This window comes from Hyla sarda, chromosome 2, assembly GCF_029499605.1.
Source record: "Hyla sarda isolate aHylSar1 chromosome 2, aHylSar1.hap1, whole genome shotgun sequence".
Classification (NCBI taxonomy): domain Eukaryota; kingdom Metazoa; phylum Chordata; class Amphibia; order Anura; family Hylidae; genus Hyla; species Hyla sarda.
The window spans coordinates 118,991,694-119,015,441 of record NC_079190.1 but is presented as its reverse complement, the minus strand read 5'-3'; the positions used below and the strand labels follow the sequence as shown (position 1 = coordinate 119,015,441).

General features: G+C 41.3%; 1 protein-coding gene across 3 annotated transcripts in view; it reads right to left on the bottom strand.

Moving 5' to 3' along the window:
* Positions 1-8,317: 8,317 nt before the first annotated feature.
* CPB2 (carboxypeptidase B2) overlaps positions 8,318-23,748 on the bottom strand; it is a 123,995-nt gene continuing 108,564 nt past the window's right edge. For all 3 annotated transcript variants that reach the window (XM_056555394.1, XM_056555395.1, XM_056555396.1), the window contains 3 exons: positions 21,049-21,251; positions 12,582-12,666; positions 8,318-8,632 (listed from right to left, as the gene is read on the bottom strand). In XM_056555394.1, the coding sequence (XP_056411369.1) occupies positions 8,448-8,632; positions 12,582-12,666; positions 21,049-21,251 (473 nt within the window). In that variant the 3' untranslated portion in view covers positions 8,318-8,447. The remainder of the gene's footprint in view (positions 8,633-12,581; positions 12,667-21,048; positions 21,252-23,748) is intronic.

The window sequence follows — 23,748 nt, the reverse complement described above, 5'->3', positions numbered from 1 at the left end:
CATTGTGCTGTGCCATCCAGCACTTTATACGTATAGATGCCTTCATGCAATTTTTATTAAAGTTTAACATTTGATATAAGCAATGTATAAAAAAATCATGTTTGTGTTTGTGTCTTGAGCCAAGCAGATCCTGAGACAAACAACACCTCAAATAAAGGTTCAGGATGTTTAGACCTAATACATGCCTCTTTGCCTATGTCTGTGCATAAATATTCACCAGAACTAAATAGACCAAGGTTTTCCTTGAGTCAGATGCCAGTAAACAAGAGAGTCAAAGAGTTAAAAGGCATCTGTCACTCGGTCTACAGCTATGCAACCAGCAAATATTTGTATTCAGGAGCTCTATTCTAATAAAAAGAATCAGACTCACTATGCGTGCGCTGCAATGCACGCAATCTACACAGGGCTACTCCTGGCAGGATACCTTGTGTGTCAGTTAACAAGTGGAGCAGGTCTGATGTCAGAGGAGAGAGGCATTGTGGCCTTGGGGCATAGTGTACCCTCGGTTAGACACTCCAGGAGGCTGTAAAAAAAAGTGTTTTTTAATGGAATAAAGCCATCAAACACAAAGGTATTCCTTGTATGTCATTGTTTAACTCGTTCTACATTGTGTTACCGGTTGACTAACGTAGATGAAGTGACAGATGCACTTTGACTCACTTGTTTACTGGGATATGGATCATGGAAAATGTTGGTCTATTTAGTTCTGATGAACATGTAAGCACACTGACATCAGCATACGAGATGTGTCAAGTCTGCACATCCTGCTGGAGAGAGTACACTGAGCAGGCTGCGCTCTGCTGGGCTGTTGGTTTACACAGTACAGTACTGTAGATGACATGTGGAGGGGAAAAGGGGTTACTGATGCACTGAGTTTTCAAGGTGTAATGAGAGCAAAAAGGAAACTAACAGTTGAAGCACAGTAAGGAAGGGGTTACTCTAAGCACCAAACTGCTGCTGCAAAGCTAAGGAGAGAGGGATTTTACCCTGCCCAACTGTGGACTACAGCAGTAGGGACAGCTGCCCTAAGCTTTATGGATGTTTTTCCTTTCAGGAACAGTGTGGATCATCTTCATGAGGATTATTTACTCTGGAATACTGCAAAAAGTCTGTCAAAAGATAGATCACCTGACAGGCGGATCATTAACATGCTGCCCATTGAGGTCCATAAAGAGGATTGGTAAGCAGAAGTTAGTTGCAAAGTGAGACAAAGGTAGAGAGAGATATACACCGCAGCAGTTTGTAATAAGCATTTTCTCAACCCAGTCCTTTTTTTGTTTCTTTTGGATAAAGCGATCAATGAAACACGTGTCAGGGGTCTGTGAATTGGTCTGTATAGTGTATCTTTATCTTTGCTATTTGTGCTTTGGGGGCTTTGCATGTATACTGTTGTGAGTTACTCCCTCTTTAGTGCTCTGGGGTTTACATTTGCGGTGCAGATATATCTTTCTGTCCCTTTCTCCCTTTACTTGCTTGCTCCTATGGTGAGTGTGTTCTACCCACACCTCACATATACATGATTGTATGTCCACTATACTGACTATTTCATATCTTGTACTTTCCTTCTTGTATACCTTTTCAGCCATAATCCATGTACAGGGTGGGCCATTTATATGGATACACCTTAATAAAATGGGAATGGTTGGTGATATAAACTTCCTGTTTGTGGCACATTAGTATATGTGAGGGGGGAAACTTTTATAGATGGGTGGTGACCATGGCGGCCATTTTGAAGTCGGCCATTTTGAATCCAACTTTTGTTTTATAAATAGGAAAAGGATCATGAGACACATCAAACTTATTGGGAATTTCACAAGGAAAACAATGATGTGCTTGGTTTTAACATAACTTTATTCTTTCATGAGTTATTTACAAGTTTCTGACCACTTATAAAATGTGTTCAATGTGCTGCCCATTGTGTTGGATTGTCAATGCAACCCTCTTCTCCCTCATGATATACACTGATAGCAACACCGCAGGAGATATGCTAGCACAGGCTTCCAGTATCCGTAGTTTCAGGTGCGGCACATCTCGTATCTTCACAACATAGACTTTTATCTTTGGGGTCATCTGAAGGCAATTGTCTAAGGGGGTCAGATTGGGAGACCGTGGGGGCTATTCAATGACCAATCCTCTTTCCAGGAAACTGTTCATTTAGGAATGCTCGGACCTGACACCCATAATGTGGTAGTGCACCATCTTGCTGGAAAAGCTCAGGGAACGTGAAAGCTTCAGTGCATAAAGAGGGAAACACATCATCATGTAGCAATTTCGCATATCCAGTTGAATGGCCCCCAAGGTCTCCCAATCTGACCCCCTTAGACTTTTATCTTTGGGGTCATCTGAAGGCAATTGTCTATGCTGTGAAGATACGAGATGTGCAGCACCTGAAACTACGGATACTGGAAGCCTGTGCTAGCATTCCTCCTGCGGTGTTGCTATCAGTGTTTGAAGAGTGGGAGAAGAGGGTCGCATTGACAATCCAACACAATGGGCAGCACATTGAACACATTTTATAAGAGGTCAGAAACTTGTAAATAACTCATGAAAGAATAAAGTTACGTTAAAACCACACCATTGTTTTCCTTGGGAAATTCCCAATAAGTTTGATGTGTCACATGACCCTCTTCCTATTGAAAAAACTAAAGTTGGATTCAAAATGGCTGACTTCAAAATGGCCACCATGGTCACCACCCATCTTGAAAAGTTTCCCCCTAACATATACTAATGTGCCACAAACAGGAAGTTAATATCACCAACCATTCCCATTTTATTAAGGTGTATCCATATAAATGGCCCACCCTGTATTTTGTATTTTATGATATGTCATTGTTTTTAATATATTTTCAATAAAATAATTATTTTAAGATTATACCTTTGTGTAATATTTTCGTTTCTATATTTAGGTTGGTTACACATAGGTTGGTTCCCTTGTTTTGGATAGTACTGTAATATATGTTCTAATTCCAATCAAGTGACAAACCAAGCCAGAGAAGTAGTTTATACGAAGCACTGGAGCGGTTTATTAGTCATAAAACAATAAAACGTAGATGACACGTTTCGGGGGAGCCACCTCCATCATACTAATCTGAGGAAGGGGGTGGCTGCCACAAAACGCGTCAAATAAGTTTTATTGTTTTATGAGTAATAAACCACTCCAGTGCTTCATATAAACTACATCTCTGGCTTATTTTGTCACTTGATTGGAACTAGCAGTGCCATTCAAAGGGTCATTTTTGCTTCTACACTACTATGCTTTACATCTGGGACAGATATATACTTCATCCAGACTGCTCTGTGCCAAAGGTTCATCTTCCAACCATAAGCACATAGCCAAGACAATATAGCAGTGACTTAGGGACAACTTTGTGAATGTACCTTAGTGGCTCAGCCAGACTTGAACCCAAACAAACATTTATGGAGAGTCCTTAAAATGGCTTCCACCGTCGATTCTCATACAAACTGACAGACTTAGCAAGGAATTGCAGAGGAGAATGGTACCCCATGCATTTTTTATGGGAGTGCCAGAGATACCTGAGCACAGGGCTCATGTATCTCTGCTGCTACAATATAGAATGTATGGAGCACGTGCCAACGAGGTGCTGCATGCAGCCAGGAGGTAAAGGGCCCTGTTTTGGGGTCTCAGGGTCAGTCATGCCCCCTTGTTTAGACACATCCCTTGTGGATAGGGGATATGTTTTTAAAAGTTACCCTTTAAGAAGTAAAACATTGTTAATAAAATATATAAGAAATTACTCTATATATAACATTATCAAATGTTGAAAAATTCTACCCTACAAAAAGAATTACCATAATTGGTAATTCTTTATTAATATACCAAGAACCAGACAAACATTAAAATCATATCATTTATATATCATGGCCTTGCTAAATACAGCCAGTGGCTACTCTGGTAGACGCATTATAATACTCACAGAGTGCACAGTCGTATCAAATAATCCAAATTTTCATATAGACCTTCGTCCGGGAGGTCAGCATTCCGAAACACGCGTTGTAGTGGCGTCATCCTGGCCCCTGCATTCTAGTACTGACCACCTGGTCCTGTGGGGGTATGTTTTTTGTTGTATTATCACTTATTATACCATGCACTTTTCTGGTTACCTTATATGATTATTAGCATGTAGCGCTTTATTTCTCATACGCACTTTATGTATTTACATTTGTATTGAGACAAAGAATTCTTTTTTGACTGGTGCTCATGCACATTTATTCATAAATTACAACAGCATGGTTTGTGCCCCATGATCAACATCTTCGGTGCAGGGTGTCCGGTGATGCCACATTTCTTGATGTATTGTTTCCTCACCATATATGTGTGTTTGGTTTTTAATGTATACCAATAAATCATTTGTTTTATTCTTTCACAACGACTTCCTTTGTTATTTTTTTGGTTTTGTGTTAAGGTAGGAGTCGCATGATTATCTTTGAGCATTACCCATCACACGGGGTGTTACAGTAGTGTTATATAGCATTACACCCCTATTACCCTTTCTTGTTTCTGTCTAGTTTTTGTTTGAAGTATTATGATGTTTCTAATGTTACCTACTACAGTAGAATCTCCCAATAGCAGACACTCACAGGGAATAAAAAAGTGTCCGCTATTGAGAGATGTCCCTTATTGGGAAAAAGGCTCAAAATTCTTCCTAAATGACGGAATACTGTACTGTACTCACTCCAGGGTGTAATTACATATAAAACATGATAAAAAGCAATATTACAGTAGAATCTCCCAGTGTCTTTTATTCTCCCCATAATTCCCCCTTTTTTATATCCTGTGCCATCTTATTCCCCCGTGCATTGTGCCAAATTATCCCCCCTTACCCCCCTGTACCACATAATTTCCCCTTGATCCTCCTGTGCCATTTCATTCCCCCTTTATTACCCTCTGTAAATTCATGACCCCCTCTTTATGAAGTGGCACAAGGGGATAATGGTGGAATGAAATGGCACGGGGGGGGGGGAATGGCACAGGGGGTGATAAAGAGGGGGTGATGCATTTGCACAGAGGGTAATAAGGGGGGAATGAGATAGCACAAGGGGGATCAAGAGGAAATGATGTGGCACAGGGGGTAATAAAGGGGGGATGATTTGGCACAGGGGAAATAAAGTGGCACAGGGGATCAGGGAGCAGGGGGGGGTGAATAATGTGGCTGGCAGACATACAGAAGCAGGGAACCACTGCTTAAACAGTGGTCTTCTGCTTCTGTGCTGGGGCTTCAGCAGGGAGGTGCAGTGGGGCCTGTGCCCCCTGGGAGCCAGGGCCCCTTACTGGGGTATTGGCTGTACCCCCTGACGACGGCCCTGTGTACAAGGTAGGGCCGGCACATAAGCCTGGTTGTCACCTATTGGGAGCGTTTTGTTCCCTAATGGGAGTGTTTTGTCCCATATTGGGAGTGTTTTGTGCCCTTTCGGGTGTGTCCACACCCGTTATTGGGAGTGTTCCTTATTTGGACGGTGCAAATTCATTTAGTCTTATGGAAATCTGCCAGGGAATTAAAACTGTCCGCTATTGAGAGGTGTCCCCTATTGGGAGGTGTCCACTAAGGGAGATTTTACTGCATATGCTAGACTTATATATTACTGCCCATTAGTGTTGAGCGGCATAGGCCATATTCGAATTTGCGATATTTCACGAATATATGGATGAATATTCGTCATATATTCGCTAAATTCGCACGTTCGTAATATTCGCGTTATATTTTAGCATATGCGAAAATTCACGTATGCGAAAATTTGCATATGCGGAAATTAGCATATCCAAAAATTAACATAAGCGAAAATTTGCACGCCAGTCTCACACAGTAGTATTAGAGCCTTCTTTACACCACGCAAGCTGGAAGCAGAGAGGGGTGATCATTGTGATGTGTACTGTGAAAAAAAAAAATACGAATATTGGTAATTACGAATATATAGTGCTATATTCGCGAATATTCGCAAATTGGCGAATATGCGATATTCGCGAATAAAATTCACATTGCGAATATTCGCGAGCAACACTACTGCCCATAGCTTATTATAGTGTTTGTGTCTATGTGGAGTAGGGATCGACCGATTATCGGTTTGGCCGATATTATCGGTCGATATTCACGATTTTGGACATTATCGGTGTTGGCAATTACCATGCTGCTAATGCCCCGCCTCCCCGGCCAGAGACCGTTGCCGCTGCTGCCCCATTGCCTCCCCCATCCCCACTTTTATAATTACCTGTTCCCGATGTCCGCACTACTTCTGGCTCCTGCGTCGTCCTGCACTATTGCTGGGCACTGCGCAATGACGAGTGACGGAGCCAGAAGTAGTGTGGACCCCGGGAACAGGTTAATTATAAAACTGAGGATGGGGGAGGCAATGGGGCAGCGGCGGTGGTGGTTGGACTAGGGAGGACCCCAGGACAGGCAGGGGGAGAGAAGCGGGCGGCGGCGGTGGTCTCTGGCCCCACAAAAGCCGCTGCAGTTCATTAATTTAAAGCGCCCACTTTAAATCATTGATTTACAGCGGCTTCTGCAGGGGTGGGGTTGGGGGAAATAGCTGATAACTTATACCTGAATATCGGTATAAGTTATCAGCTATCGGCCTGAAAGGTCCGAGATTATCGGTATCGGCCCTAAAAAATCGGTATCAGCCCTTTTTAGCTGAAGCCATAATTTAAAGGTTTTGAATTGTTTGTCTGATTTCTTGTACATTAATAAAGTTTAATTTCTTTATATATTCAGGTTGTGCACAATCGGGAGAATTTATGAATCGTTTTACCCCATTTTGTGGCTGTTCTTTGGCGCTTTTCTTTGGTACAATGATATTTGTTGCATCAAAATTTTGCGACTTTTCATTTAGTCAGTTTTTATGAAAGAACTTACCAAGTCATGATTTCAGTAGATTTCATGCAATGGTAAGGAATTTATGATGTGTAACTTTTTAGTTTGTAGCATCTTTTGGCACAACTGCGCTGACTGAGGTGCAAATCTACGACAGCCCTGACTTGGCTTACAAAACTGGCTGTGGATAGCATTAATAAAATGTCGCATGGGTTAAAAAGACACAGAGGGAGCACCATTACAAACTGGAGTACTGAAGTAAGAAATGTGATCAGCACCATATTTATCACATGCTCTGCACCATGTAATATATGTGGTGCAGGTACACAGTTTCCACCACACAAATTAAAGGGGTAAAAACACTCACCTACACCACTCTTGATGAATTCCCCCCAATGTTGCGTCTTTCTGTGGGTTTTATGTCTAAACTATTAGGCCATGTTTACACTTTTTTTTTTGTTATATTATATTGTTATATATTTTCAAAATGTAGAATTTCTTATGCAAAAATGGCTGAAATTTTGTCAGCATTTTTTTAGTCTTTTTTGGGACTGTAAATACTAACCAAAAAACGATGTCTGTGCGCCTAATTTAACAGTTGTAAAATTTATGGCTATTAGATTAAAGAGTACCTGTCACCAAACTAAACTTTTAATATATTGTTCCTTGTGTAATTATAAGACACTTTGCTATTTACTTGCTGTTAAAATTCTCAACCTATATATGTTTTTAATGTGATTGAAAAATCAGCCACTAGGTGGCTCTGTTCTGTTCCCTACTTTAAGTCAAACAGTTAGTTTGGTCCCCTCCCGGCCTGGCAGGAGACCAAATTCAGGAAGTGTGTGCGGGGCATGGCGGGGCACAGCTCTCGCAGGCTTCAGTGATGTCATGCCTGCTGGGAAACACTCACTTTCTCCTGCCGGGAGCTCACACAATGTGAGCAAGGGGAATGGTATGATACAGAGCTTTTTAAAGGGCAGGAGGGGTGTTAAGAGTAGTTAGGGAATATAATCTGAGTTAGTTCAGAAAATATGGTTCGATGACAGGAACTCTTTAATGTACTGTATGTATGAACAAACAGCCATTTTATTGTTGAGTTCAATAGAACTCAATAGTAAAAAAAAAATAGGCAGTTTTTTTTCTTTCAGCTGTCAGAATTGGATTTTTCATATGGCACTAGTTTCTATGAAAATAGTTGAGAAACTAAAAATAACCTGACAGCTTACATCGAGTTGATCTCTAATTGATCTCCATAAAAAAAAAATAAAAAAATAAAAATTAAACTATTTAGACAGCTACAAGCCATTTTGGTACCAGCTTGGTTGCCACAGAAATGAGAAAGATTAGTGTGAACCTAACCTTACACTGTTTATAATAATAAAATAAAAAAAAACATCAATTATTTTTTCTCATCTTTTCTGGTCTTGAAAGATTCTATCACTTTCAGCGTTAAAGGAATTGTCCCTCGAGTGATATTACAAATTGCTTTATTACTGTAAGATGTTTTTATACAATGTGCAGATGGTAATTTTTATAGATATAAAAAAAATGCACTGGTTTATGCCTCATTGCTACATTCAGAGTAACAAGAATTTGTTCATTTTATTTTTGATTGCACTAAATATTTTTCACAATATGTGCAGATATAATTTTGATTCCCGTCAGAGCTTCACTGCATGTTGGTTTTATTAAATTTGGAGGTAGTAAAAATCCATAGGTCCCTTTATCACGAAGTTCAATAGTAAAAGAATACTTGATACCCAGATCATACACCCAGTCATCAGATCCTCCTGGAGCCAGATCTGCAAAAAAATTTAAACAAATACAGAAGTCATTTCATTTCATCCATGGATGTGAGTAAATGAAAGGGTGATTTAAAATATTACAGGCTACATGGTGTGGGAGATTAGCTCCATAGAACCAGGCAAATCATGGCAAATAGCAGTAAGGCTGGAATTCCACTGAGGATTTTTTTGCAAAAACGCCGTAAAAAAAAGCCAATTTTCCCGAGCGGCGTTTTTTCTGTGAAAAAACGCAGCGTCCAGATGTTAGCTGCAAGTCAATAGTAAAGTGCAAAATGCCAGATCCACTTGGCGTTTTTCAGTTTGGCGTTTTTTTAATCCCTTTGGCGTTCTTTCAGCAATTTTGGGCTCAGAGGCTGGTTTTTCAAAACAGAAACCGTGGCGTTTTCCTTCCATAGAAGTCTATGGGAGAGCAAAAACGCCAAGAAAACGCCATATTGGTTTTAACTTTGGCATTTTTGCTGGCAGTTTTTATTCTTTTTTGGACTTTAGTGATGGAGATACCTTTTTTTAATTAAAATTTCGTAGGGTAGCATTAAAAAAAATTATCAAAAAGATACAGTAGTGATGGAAAAAATTGTATTTAACAAAATCTATCTTTTTTTTATAACAATTTTTTTAAAATTTTTAAACAGGGATCAATTTATGTGGGCGGGCAGGGCAATAAAAATGTAGCCAACAATAATAAAAATGTAGTGTGTGGGTGTGTTTTTCACTTTTTATTCAGCATTTTTAGGTAGTACTACTACTCCCAGCATGGAACACACTGTTCCATAATGGGAGTAGTAGTACCTGTACTAATTGACAGATTGCCCCAGGTCCAGTGCAATCCTCCTGTATATTGTATAGATGCAGGCGGCCGCTCTTCTATGGTCCTCTGCACTGCCATATATATACATCTATTCATATTTCCCGCAGAGAGCTGTGATTGGCCAGATGGTTCCAGCCACTCACAACTCTGTGGGAAATATGAATAGGTGAATATATACATTAGTGCAGGGGACCATAAAGTTGTAGTACTTGCAGTTAAGGACAGATCACTGCGGGTATCACTCCTGACACCCGCTGTGATGCTCCTGTATAATGTATAGATGCGGCGGCCGCTCTCCTATGGTCCCCTGCACGGCTGTACATATACACAATCCTGACACCCGCTGCAATCGTCCTATCTATTGCAGAGATGCGGAGCGGCTTTTTCCTGCGCTCCGCATCTCTGCACTATACTCCGGCCAGTGATGTGAATAGAACATCACTCATTCATATTACCCTCTGAGAGCTGTGATTGGCTGCAACCATCCGGCCAATCCCCACTCTGGGGCGAAAAATATGAATGGGTGATGTTCTATTCACATCACTGGCCGGAGTACAGAGCAGAGATGCGAGCACTGTATGGATCCACTCTGCATCTCTGCTATATTATGGACGATCGCAGCTGGTGTCACGACTGACACCAGGGGCGATATGTCTATTAGTACAAGTACTACTATTCCCATCATGGAACAGTCTGTTCCATGCTGGGAGTAGTAGTACAACCTAAAAAATGTATTTAAAAAAAGAGAAAAAAAAGTGAAACACACACACACACTTTATTAAAAATTCATAAAAATGTTGTTTAAAAAAATAAACATTTTGTTAAATACATTTTTCTCTATCCCTACGGCATCCTTTTTTTTTTGTTTTTTGGTACCCAACTAATTTTGGGGAAAAAAAAAAAGGCAAATTTCACACAAAGATAAAAACCCCAGAAAAATATGGAAAAATGAAGGGAAAAACAGTGGCAGTTTTTCTGGCAGTTTTTCTGGCAGTTTTTCTGGTGTTTTTAAGCCTTAAAAAATGCAGTGCGAAAATTCTAGCCTAAGGCTAAGTTTTCACTTGTTTTTTTTTTCTGGCAGTTTTGGGGAAACTGCCACTGCAGTTTTTGAGCCAAAGTCAGAAGTGGGTCCATAAGGGAGGAGAAGTGTGAGGCTAAGTTTCTACTTGTTTTTTGTCCTGCGTTTTTTGGTATGAAAAAAACGCCTGAAAAAACGGCAGTGCAATTTCCTGCGTCAGGTGTTTTTTCTGGCATTTTTCATTCGTGTGGAAATTGCATTTTTGGCACCTTGGCAGTTTTTTTTTGGTACCCAAAATTTGTTGGGTACCAAAAAAAAAAAAAAAAAAAAAAAGAAAATAAAGGATGCAGTAGTGATGGAAAAAAATGTATTTAACTAAACTTTTTTTCTCTATTTTTCATTTCTTTTAGTTAGTACTACTTATCCCATCATGGAACAGTGTGTGTTCCATGCTGGGAGTAGTAGTACCACCTAAAAAATAAAGACTAAAAAGTGAAAAACACACACACTACATTTTTATTATTGTCGACTATATTTTTAGTGCCCTGCCCGCCCACATAAATTGATCCCTGTTTAAAAATTAATAAAAATTTTGTTATAAAAAAGAGAAATTTTGTTGAATACAATTTTTTCCATCACTACTGTATAGTTTTTATTATAATTTTTTTTTAATAGTACCCTACAACATTTTATTAAAAAAGGTATCTCATTTTTGGATCGCTAAACTCCAAAAGAGAATAAAAACCGCCTGAAAAAACGCCAAAGTTAAAACCCACATGGCGTTTCAGGGGAAAAAACGCCAGTGGCTCAACATGCGGCGATTTTGGAAAACCACCAAGGAGCTGAAAAATGCCAAAAAAGAGTGAAAAAGCACCAAAAGGATTAAAAAAAACGCCAAGTGGAATAAGATTTTTGAGATTTCTCATTGATTTACAGCTAACATCTGGCCGCAGCGTTTTTTGGCCAAAAAAACGCCATGCGGCAGAAACAGCATTTTTCTTGGAGTAGAAACTTAGCCCAAGTCCTTCCTTTATATGTCCTATTCCTTTTGAATACACCTCTGGCTTTGGCTCAAAAACTGCAGTGGCAGATATCCAAAAACTGACAGAAATAAACCAAACTAGAAACTTAAGAGCCTAAGAGACATGCACACGGAAGTTTAATTAAAACAGGCCGTTTCCTGTCTTTATTCTACAGCAAACAGAAAATACAGCCTTCACACTCAGGAATCAAACACAAAATAAATCCAGCTTGTCTATACAGAAAAACATCTCTTTCTATGTAGGTAGCTTACTACCAGCGCCCCAACAAATCAGTCATTAAATATGTTAATCACATATCAGGTTATAATGTCCCCTAATGTGACTGCAAACCTCGGATTCAACCTTTCATAAGTGGATCAGGTTCCTCCCAGCCTCAGCTTTCTTCAGCACATGTGCTGATCTGGGCCACACTGAAATCCTGGACTGGCCCAGGAAGGGAACGAAAGGCCCCACTGCCAACCTGCCTTTCATCTTATAAAAATCCAGGCCCGATAACAGGACTTACCAAAGTCTCTTGCAGAGTGACAGCTATGGTCTGCTAGGGATTTAACTATTCCTTGATTCTTCATATGTCACCCACCTTTCCTATCAATGACTTACAATGGCTAATTCTATGTGCTATAGAAGTGCTGCACCACTGACTTGCATGATGCAGTTTAGAAAGTTAGTTACTAATGCCGACCTAATACACAGCCTAAAATTTTGTAACATAACTGGAAAAGTTACTATAAGGCTAAGTTTCCACTTGTTTTTTTTCTGACAGTTTTTGGATATCTGCCACTGCAGTTTTTGAGCCAAAGCCAGAGTATTCAAAAGGAATAGGACATATAAAGGAAGGACTTACACTTCTCCTCCCTTATAGATCCACTTCTGACTTTGGCTCAAAAACTGCAGTGGCAGTATTACAAAAAATGCCAGAAAAAGTGGAAACTTAGCCATATGGTTGCAAAGGTTTCTTTTTTTTACTTTTGTCACATCATTAATGTCCCAAAATGTAGAAATTCCATTTAGTAAGTAATATACAATGCACTCCACAGGCTGCTGAAAAATAGTTTATGTTGAGGAGGAATTACTTACAAATAGTGTCTGCTCCTGCACCCGATGCATATCTGCTTCTGTTTTTAACCCTTATTCCATCTGCAACTTTATTTGCGAGCCGCAACTGCAAATTAAAATGGACATGACATAAAACTCCTATTTCATTACCTGCGTTTACAAGCATAACCAACCATTAGCAAACATAATGGGGGAGATTTATCACTGTGTGTTTAGCTACACATGTTTTTTAAACTAACTTACCAGACTTAAATTATATGCGTCTAACACACATTGTCATAAATTTGGAGTGCATGCATGTGTGGAATTTTTGCTTCTGTGAAGTTGTTGTAAGCGAGTTTTGTAAGTATAAAGATTGGTGGTATTGGGAGCTCTCCGACTGCCTGTTCAGCTAATCACTGACTGCATTGGTGGCCCATTTGGGCCATTGATTGAGGCCCAGATTTATCAAACTTTGTGAGTGAAAACGTGGAGTCATTTTCCCACAGCAGCCAATCACAGCTCGGCTTTCACTTTACCAGAGCTTGTTAGCTGAGCTGTGATTGGTTGCTATGGAAAAATCACTCCACATTTTCTCTCACACAGTTTGATAAATCTGGGCCTTAGTGAGCAGCAGGTTTTGCTCTGAGCCATTGTCTTAGAAGCAGGGAGAAGGCAGAAGCATCAGAGGTGCAGAAGGAGAAGTGCAGCAGCTGCAAGGGACCAGGGTAGGTAAGTATGTTTTTCCCCCCCCCCCCCCCATATTTTAACGGCCCTAGCATAAGAAAGCCGCTGAGCAGAGCACATATCCCCAAAGTGACTTCTTGTACTATGTATCATGCATCATCTTTCCATCCTATCTTTTGCCTGGACAAGCATCCTTACAGCTTATATCAATAGATTTAAACTCTTTGTGGTAGTTTCTAAGATTCCCTCTTGGAGATCACTTTGAAAAATGTGCTATTTTGTATTTTGTAATAATAGAGCTCAGTGGCATTCTATAATAAACTAATGACATCATATCAATAAAGATGTAAAGTAAAGACTGTATGCACTCATCTGCTCATATGTATGCAATTATACTACTGTATATAACATGATTTGTTCTGTAGTTCATGCTTGTATACATACAAATGAAGGCAAAAATCTAAAGATACAGCTAATGCATGACATGTATACTGTCCCTAATGATACCTTTTATTCACATATATTTAAAATATATTTATATATGTGTTGTAATAACACTGATATTTATTTAAATGGCACCAACAGATTCAACAGCACTTTACAATAAAGATAAAATCAAACATCACATTGTAGCAAACAAATTAACAGTTCAAACAACAGTGAGGACCCAGCACACAAGAGCTTACAACCTATAAGGAAGTGGGGAGAACCCAGAAGGAGTGAAGACCCTGCTCACAAGAGCTTACAAAGCATAAGAAAGTGGGGAGAACCCAGAAGGAGTGAAGACCCTGCTCACAAGAGCTTACAAAGTATAAGGAAGTGGGGAGAAACCAGAAGGAGTGAAGACCCTGCTCACAAGAGCTTACAATGTATAAGGAATTGGGGAGAACCCAGAAGGAGTGAAGACCCTGCTCACAAGAGCTTACAATGTATAAGGAAGTGGGGGGAACCCAGAAGGAGTGAAGACCCTGCTCACAAGAGCTTACAATCTATAAGGAAGTGGGGGGAACCCAGAAGGAGTGAAGACCCTGCTCACAAGAGCTTACAATCTATAAGGAAGTGGAGGGAACTCAGAAGGAGTGAAGACCCTGCTCACAAGAGCTTACAATCTATAAAGAAGTAGGGAGAACCCAGAAGGAGTGAACAGGGCCAGTTTTAGGCTTAGCGTGGCCCTGGGGAAAATTAAAAGTGGGGCCCCAAAAGTCGTAATAGTGCACTAACCAGCTTTGCACATTTTTGATCACTTCAAATGCCATAAAAAATATCTAAAAAGCTATTGAAAAGTCCCATCAAAACAAAAATGGTACTGATAAAAACTACAAATCACAGCACAAAAAATGACCCTCATACATCCCCATATACAGAAAAATAAATGCGTTATAGGGGTCAGAATAGTACAATTTTAAGCATACTCATTTTTGTACAAAAACTAAAGTAGTAAAAAAAATAACAACTATATAAATTGGGTATTGTTGTAACCGTATGTACCTACAAAATAGAGATAGTGTGACGTTTTTACCGAAAGGTGCACTGGGTAGAAAGAGATGCCCCAACTTTTATAAAACAGCGTTGTAATATTGAGGTTCTGAATATGTTAATGGGTCGTCCGCGAGACCCGTTCTTACTGCGGAATTTCAGCGACAGACATTCATTCTTTGTGCGGAATTCCGCTTGTACCGCATAGCCGTCAATGGTGACGGCACAGTGCCCCGTGATCCTACCGCCGAAGTATTTTCGGCAGCAGACGCCTGACAGAATCTCTGCTTGCGGTATTCTGCGAGCAGAGATTCCGCAGTGTGAACATACCCTAATGCACGTATCTCTCTCTCTCTATATATATATATATATATATATATATATATATATATATGTTGTAAGGATAAAGCTTAGCCTGTATTTGTGGGAAAGGCTACTGGGCTTTATAAACGGCTAGTGCTTCATACCTTGCCTCTGATGTCGGCGCTGTCTAGTTCCGGCCTCGTTCTGGCTCCGGATCTAACAGCTCACCACTCCAGTCAGTCGGCGTTGGGCTGCATGACAGCGTAAAGCAAGTCCAGTGGGTAAGTTAGGGCGTGCATCCAGCTCTCCGGTATGTCAGAGCTGGGTAACGCACCGGGAACCTCCGGTCAGTTGCATACACTGTGTCAGCAGCTTACCTGTACGACTGTTAGTTTCACTTTTCTCACGTGTACGACGGGGGCAGGGGCAGAACTCACAGCAGCATGAGACATGCCAGACAGTCAGCCACGCCAGCAGCAGGCTCCATAAGCATATTGCATGTTCATCTACTTTTCTGGGTGAGGTATTGTCCTTAAGTGTAGCCACGTCCACTCCAGCATTAGCGCTAGGGGTGAGTAGGGGCAGATCGTGCTTTAGGGTTAACTTGTTACATATGTCCACCCTTGCAGGTGCTCATCCAGGTTGCTCAGGCTCATTCGCTTGGTCACATCTCATAGTATTTAGGGAATACATTGCTTGCATTTAATCCCCACAGAAGCATCACAGGTATTTGCATTTTCAATGCTCTGGGTCTCAGGCCATATGTACGTGTGTTTTCTATCATTCAGAGGGTAGTCAGTGGTGTTTTCTTGTTGATTTCAGGTACTCAGCTCAGGCCTGCGCTAGAACATACATATGGGTCACATCTCATAGTATTCAGTGGACGGGATTACTTGCATTTAGTTCCTAGTGAAGGTACCACAGGTATTTGCATTTTCATTAGTCTTGAATCCCAGACCATGTGGCTGTGTTTTCTATAATTCCTTAGGTGGCTGATCAAAGGTGTATCCTCGTTTGTTACAGGTGCTTGTCTCGAGCCTGCTCGGTCACATACGTGCGGGTCACATCTCATAGTATTCAGTGAATAGGTTTTTTGCATTTAGTTCATAGTGAAGGCACCACAGGTATTGGTATTATCAGTGGTCCTGGGGTTTAAGGCCATAAGTGCGGGATTATTATCATTTTCTTTTTCAGGTGGCAACATTCTTAATAACCAGGTTCTGGCAAAACTCGTTCTACTCAGCTCACTCAGCAGTAACATGTTGGTATACTACTGGCTCACTTTGGTTTGTGAGTATCAAGCAGTCATCTCACGGTTTAGCACTTAAATAAAAAAAATATATTTTTTTTTATTATTTTTATTATTGTTCATAATATCAGGTCACGTGGCACTCTAAGTTTCTTAAAAGCTGGGGATCATCTGTTGGTTCATTTTCGTTAAATCCTCGTCAAGGGTATGTTGTAGCTCAATAATTAGCCTGCACATTAGTCTTTCCCGTGGATGATTAAGTCATTTCCAAAGGTCCATTTCAGGCACCAAGTTGTCCCTCGAATATTCAGCAACACTATCTCCTCACCAAGCTTTCTAAATGCTGAAAGCCAGCACAAACTCATTTATTGACAATTTTTTGTTCAATTTAACATCCCGACTCTTAAGCACTACAGATACCTCATCGCAGGCGATGATCTTATTTTCCGTGAGATCCTGGGTCGCTATGAGTAGGGATGCAAGATTAATGTCTTTCCCTTCTAGCATGTCTTTCCTTAGATTTTCTGGAATGAAATGGGCCGGGTTTACATTAGGTACAATAGAGGCAGTACCTGCTGTGCTGGCCTGAGAGGCGGAAGCAATCAGGTTGACAGCCGTTGGAGGTGGAGATGCCACATTCCTCGCTTCAACTGACTCCAACCTGGACTGAATATCAGTAATAGAAGAAGTGATGTTATTGACCATTGAATGTAACTGGGTGATGGAGGTCTGGATGGTCTGACTAGGAAGTTCTTCTTGACTGGTATTAACTGTTTCAGTGACTAGTAATTTGTACAACTCTGCTTTTCTCGCCATCGCTGGGAAAGGAATACCCTTTTTAGCCAGTTCTGAAGTGACTCACAGGGCCCTTGTGGGTCAGCAGGGACACAGTATGACAATGTACATGATAAAATATATAAAATGGCAATTTTTTTTTTTTTTTATAATAGTATACTGGTAAGATAATAAAATGTGGCCACACACTATAATAAATCCAACCTGGATATGGTACTGCACAGTATATGACGTTGTGCTTATACTCTATTTGAGTGATCACTCTTTATATGGAGCTCAGTTTGATGTACTGATATTGTCCTGGTATATATAGTGACAAGTCTGAGGCTCCCCGATTCGGGGGTATGAGATACAGCAGAGTCTCTGTCAAATGTTTTTTCTTGTCTGCACTGCGATATTGGACATCAGTTATACAGGTAGGTAAATGGTACCTTAAGATGTGCGTAAGTCCCACTCCACGTTCCGGCTCTCCTGTTAGAGAGCACTGCTGGAGACTCGGCCGTCTCCTTGATTCGCAGAGCGAGTAGCGGTGGGCTCCGGTTAGGTGGATTACAGTGCTTCTCCTTTGTGCAGCAGTTGCAGATCCCAGCGGCGTCCTCGTGTTGGGATAGCGCGCGCTGTCATGGGTTGATTGACAGGTCGGGAGATGCCGGTATGTTCGGCAAACATAATTTAAACTTGTGCTGTATCTCGATGATAAATTGGTGGTGGTCACAGTTGTACTGTTTGGCTGGATGCGTTTCAGGACCCCTGTAGGTCCTTTCTTCAGCAGCTCAATATAATGTTGTTAGGGGGGATTCACTTTAGTATATATATCTTTTGTGGAAACGTCACATCCAGTTTGAAAAAATTATATAACAACAAAGTGTCGGCTTAGGAAAATGATGATATCATATAGTAATATACATGGGAGAAATATAAAAATATAGAAACTGCGAATACTAGCAAAAAGTAGATAGTGTAGTTGAATACTGCAAATGAAACATAAGTGAAATACATCTACAAGGTATATCTAAAAGGGACCAATCTCCTTCCTAGATAACCGAATACTTCCAACTCGCTGTTTAGTCCTCTAGGTGCCAGAGAGCCAAATTCAAATATCTTCCTGGATTCGGCTCTGGACATTTTTCTTATATAGTTGCCCCCTCACCAATCTTGTTGAACCAAATAGATTGCTGTGTATCTAAGATTATTGGGATTCCCTTGATGAAATTGCTTGAAATGTGCAGATAAAGGGTGCTTTTCGTTTAGTTTTTTAAAAGTTGTATCTGTGCTCTAAAATACGAGTTTTAAGGGCTCATGAAGTTCGGCCCACATATTGTTTATTACAAGGGCACTGAATTAGATAAATTACCCCTTTACTTGCACAGTTCAAGAAATCATTGATTTTATGCGAAAAATAGTTTACAGTGGATTTAACTTCCAGGGTTCTCTTGTCAAAGTGAGTTACTTTACAATTGGGACACTATCCACATCTGAAAAAAACTTTCAAATCAACTAAGGTAGATGTAGGTTTGGTGTTCGGGTTGGATGTACGGAATGTGCGCAATTTTGATTCATTGTTTGATAAACACTGAGATATATATCAGTGCAAAATTACAACTCTCAGCATGCCCGGACAGGATATGGATGTCTGGGCATGCTGGGAGTTGTAGTTTTGAAACAGCAGGCAACACACTGTTTGGAAAACATGAAGAAAAAATATATATACATATATTTTTTTTTCTGTGTTTTCCAAACAGTGTGCGTTAGCTGTTTCGAAACTACAACTCCCAGCATGCCTAGACATCCATATCCTGTCCGGGCATGCAGTTTGGCCACAGCTGTGATAAATGCGGCACTAGCTCTGGGCCATATTGGCCTAGTGACAGATACACCACTACATATCACATACAGAAAAAAAACTATACATTTACACACGCACATGTATAATCACAAATACACACACACACATATATATATATATATATATATATATATATATATCATATGTGTAGATGCATGCTGTACACACACAACACACTATAAATGCATTTTAGAGAAGTAGTTAACATCACACATGTTCACACACTAGATCAGTGTTTCCCAACCAGGGTGCCTCCAGCTGTTGCAAAGCTACAACTCCCAGCATGCCTGGACAGCCACTGCACTAGATATAAATATACTTACTTTTACTGAGAGCTTGCGGGGGACATAGAATACTTTAGCAGCTAGGTGTTGATGACCGGATTCTGTGCTTCATGGAGCCTGCAGGCTATCTCACCCATCGGCCGACAGGCAGATACACTGTGCGAATCTACCAGGAGCAGCAGGAGGGGGAGGAGAAGCTGGTGGGGGTGGGGGTGGTAAAGGAGCCCGGCCTTGCTCTGCCAACACTACATGAATGGCCTCTGCTGAAAGCTTTTGAGAAGCAGCGAGGCTCACTTCTAAATGGTGCTGGCTGCACTCCCACACATTCCCCGAGGTGCAAACACTGTAGCAGCCCGCAGGGGGACCCCTGGCGGATGGGGGCCCTGGGCAATTGCCCAGTTTGCCCTGCCTTAACGCTGGCCCTGGGAGTGAAGACCCTGCTCACAAGAGCATACAATCTATAAAGAAGTAGTGGTGACCCATAAGGAGAAAGGACTCAGCTCACAAGAGCTTACAATCTATAAGTAAGTGGGGGAACCCAGAAGGAGGGAAGACCCTGCTCACAAGAGCTTAAAATCCACAAGGAAGTAGAGGTTATGCAGGAGTGAGGACCCTGCTCACAAGGGTTTACAATATATAAGAAAGTAGGGGCGACCCAGAAGGAGTGAGGACCCTGCTTACAAGGGTTTACAATATATAAGAAAGTAGGGGTGACCCAGAGGGAGTGAGCACCAAGCTCACAAGAGTTTACTCCCAGAAGGAGTGAGGACCATGCTCACCACTGTAATTGGTCCTTGGCTGGCTTCAGGGATGCTCGGCTGCGCAATACAATCTAGCTTAGTAAACTGTCACCGGATGCAGCCGTGCAATGACAGTTCATAATACAGGACCCACATGTCCTGCCTGCTGCAGAGAACTGGTGCAGCATAAAAACAAGTCTTGGCATAGAGAGTGAGAGGTTTAGATTATCTGAGATACTGATCTTAAATCTTTGGCAGAACATAGAGCCTGGGTAGAGTGGTAGATGTAGGGTAGTGCAGCACTGTAGAGAGATTTGTGAGTGAGACTGAATTAAAATTGTATTCAGTAGGAAATGGTCAACAATTGCAGTGACTGGTAGGGGAAGACCAAGTATTATGATACTTACAGACGGGCTGACAGGCTCCCAACCTCATTGATAGGCATTTGTTTATTGAGTCTTAATAAGGCTTAATCAATCATGCATTCAACCAAACAATTGGTGGACCGTTTATTCAGCCCTAAACTTCATCATGGTTGGCTGCAGATCCACTATTTACACAGGGTGATGTTCGGCCAGTAATGATTTTATTGGCCTCACAAAAGATCCAATCAGTTGACGAACAAGCCTTTCGAGAAATACTCATACCGCCAATAATCCCCCCCCCCCCCCCCCCCATTACAGTAACCAAGATGAGAATCAATCGGAGCAACAACAGAAGTTTTGGCTGTTTCCACAGTATGTCTGGATACATTTTTTAATTGTAAATGCCAGAAGTGTTCAAGTGATTAAAGAAGGGGAGAAAAGGAAAGACCAGAGTCTGGCATGACTCCAAGACAGCAAGAAAAATGCCTAGGAGTCATGGTAGTACCGCAAATTGAAATGGAAATGGTTAAAGTAGGTAGTTAGGTATTATCTCTTTTTAAGTTCTTGTGAATAGTGAAGATCAGTACTTCTCAATGTTCTTTAGCAAAGTATCCTCAACACAAACAAATGGTGTCAAATAATCCCCTAACGTCCCCTAACGTGTAGATCACCCAAACCAAGACCACTTCTGAATGTAAAACATAAAGCAGTAATTTGTGTCACATTTCCATACCATAACATACAAAATAGACACTGATTCTTACCAGTTCGTCGTGATCTTTAGATTTCTCTTTTGTATATGAATATGGGAAGAGCACCATCTGGGAGTAAGAATGCATTGTTATGTAGCCTTTTATGGTATCTTTGTGCTGTCTGATAAAGTTGGCCACTGCAGCCACTTCAGGTTCAGATTCTGGGTAAGGTCCACAGTATGTGTCATGGCAAGGATTCCTGGAGGCACCCGGTCCTAGTATATAATGTATTAATACACATTATAGGCTCACAGTTATTATTAGACTAGAATACATAAAGATATATTGCTCTTGACTGGGTTTATAACTCTGTAATTTAGACACCAATTTTAGTACCCTTAACTTTGCATATACCACAACAATGGATGACAAACAATTTGGTTGAGATTCCACTTCTCCTGGAGGTTGTCAGGTTTTTGTGTTATTTTTTTGTTTTAGGATAATGGGGGAGATATATCAAGAAATGTCTATGTTAGATCAAATTTCCACCTTTTTTTGTCTATACTTTGACTAGCGTGCGCCTTATTCATCAATAAGCGCAATGATGAATAAGGTGCAGCTCTTCTTTAACATGAAAAGTTTCAAAACTACAACTCCCAGCATGTCCACACAGCCAAAGGTTGTCTGGGCATGCTGGGAGTTGTAGTTTTGAAACTCCTAGAAGCAGCAGCGAAGATTACTGACGATCTTCACTGTTGCCTCTGATGCCGACGCCGACGCTGCCCCATTGCTTCCCCCATCCCCGGTTATATAATTACCTGTTCCCAGGGCCCAGGGTCCATGCTAATTCTGACTCCTGCGGTGTCCTGCGCGCTGCGCAGCGCAATGACGAGTGACGTCCTCAACGCGACGTCACCGTTAGTGCGCACAGTGACAGCTCAGGACGCCACCGAAGCCAGAAGTAGCGCGGACCCCGGGAACAGGTAATTATAAAACCGGGGATGGGGGAGGCAATGGGGCAGCGGTCGTGGTGGTTGGACTAGGGAGGACCCCAGGACAGGCAGGGGTAGAGAAGCGAGCGGTGGTGGTCTCTGGCCCCGCAAAAGCCGCTGCAGTTCATTGATTTAAAGCGCCCGCTTTAAATCCTTGATCTGCAGCGGCTTCTGAGGGGGGAGGGGGGAGAAATAGCTGATAACTTATACCGGAATATTGGTATAAGTTATCGGCTATCGGGCTGGTAACAGCAGGACTTCTGCCAGTTAACCCGTGTGATGCCGCGCATCGCCGGGTTAACTGAATGCCGTCTATAGACGGCGTAATGTGCGAAGGACCTGCGCAATTCGCCATCTATAGACGGGATTCTGCGGGAAGGGGTTAAAGGTTGAATTGTGGAAGGTAGAAGTGATTCTCACGCCTACTGGTAGGTGGTGTAGCTTTGCGCCTAAAAATTTACCTTTGCACACAAAATAGCGACTTTTGACAATGCAGCGACCACTGCATGGTCAAAAATAAAAAGTTCTACGGGTAGGCAAAAAGAGTGAAAGTGTCTATATCAAAAGATACATAATAGTCGCTAAATATGCTGCTTGCGACTGAACTGCGCCTGAACATAGACAAAAAAAATGCTCTAAAAGCAATGATAAATCTCCCCCAATGACTCTTAAAGAAGCACTAAGGAGGGATTTATCATCACAAAATATTTTCAGATACACTCACTTTGTGCAGAAAGTATGTAACTTTTTCACACTTTGTGCTGAACTTACCAAGTGGGTGGATCTTGATGTAAAGTGGGAAGCAGGTACTGACTCCCACATGGACCATATTTACTACACTTTACTAATGCAGCTACTAAAGGTATCAGTGAGAGCACACAGGCAGGCTCAGGTGCGCCTGGATTTATGTAGAGGCATGCAGTGCTACAAATATCTAGTGTGTTCATGTGCTGGTCTGAGATCACTTAATATCTTCATGTAAGATGTCAGCAGTACGAATCCATGAGCAATAGGGACCGGGCACCATCGGAATGGCAGTGGCGGGCTATTAGGTAGGTGAGCATGCTTTATTTTTAAAGCACCCAGACTTCATTTACAATTATTTTCTAATTTGAGATAACCCTATTTATGTAAATGTCTAACCTTGAACTTCAATTGTTATTTTAAAGAGGTTGTCCAGGCATAAATGTATCTTTATAGCAGTCAGAACTCATTTTTCCGATACAGAACTGCAAATAAATTTTATACATAGGCATATAGTTAAAGGGGTACTCCAGTGGAAAACATTTTTTTTTTTGCTAGCGGTCCAGTAGTCACGCTAGCATTAGCGGGAATTTAGATTTGAACTCACGGTTTTGGTTCCGCTGAGGCCGACGGTTTTGAGGCCTAGCGTGTGTTTGAAAGTTGCGTAGCACCGTCCTGTTAGTCCGGCATCCACGAGAGCAGCAACCCAAGAGAGCGATAATTGGACGCAGCTCCCTTATATGGGCAAGGGCCGGACTAAAGCTAATTGGTTCATACTGATGTCAATCACCATTACAGAGATTTGTGGGTAACACGTGACCCAAGGACCTCCTAAGGTCCTACAACAAACCACAGAGGTTACTAGCATGGTCACATGACCGAAGGTCCTGCGACGCTGAACAAGGTAAGTACTATACATTACTGTAAAATATATAATTATTAAATATATACATATATATTAACATTAGAGATAGAATTTAGGAGGGGCGACTAGGGGCTGTCCCACCTGAGGAACCCTACCTGAACGTAGTTACTT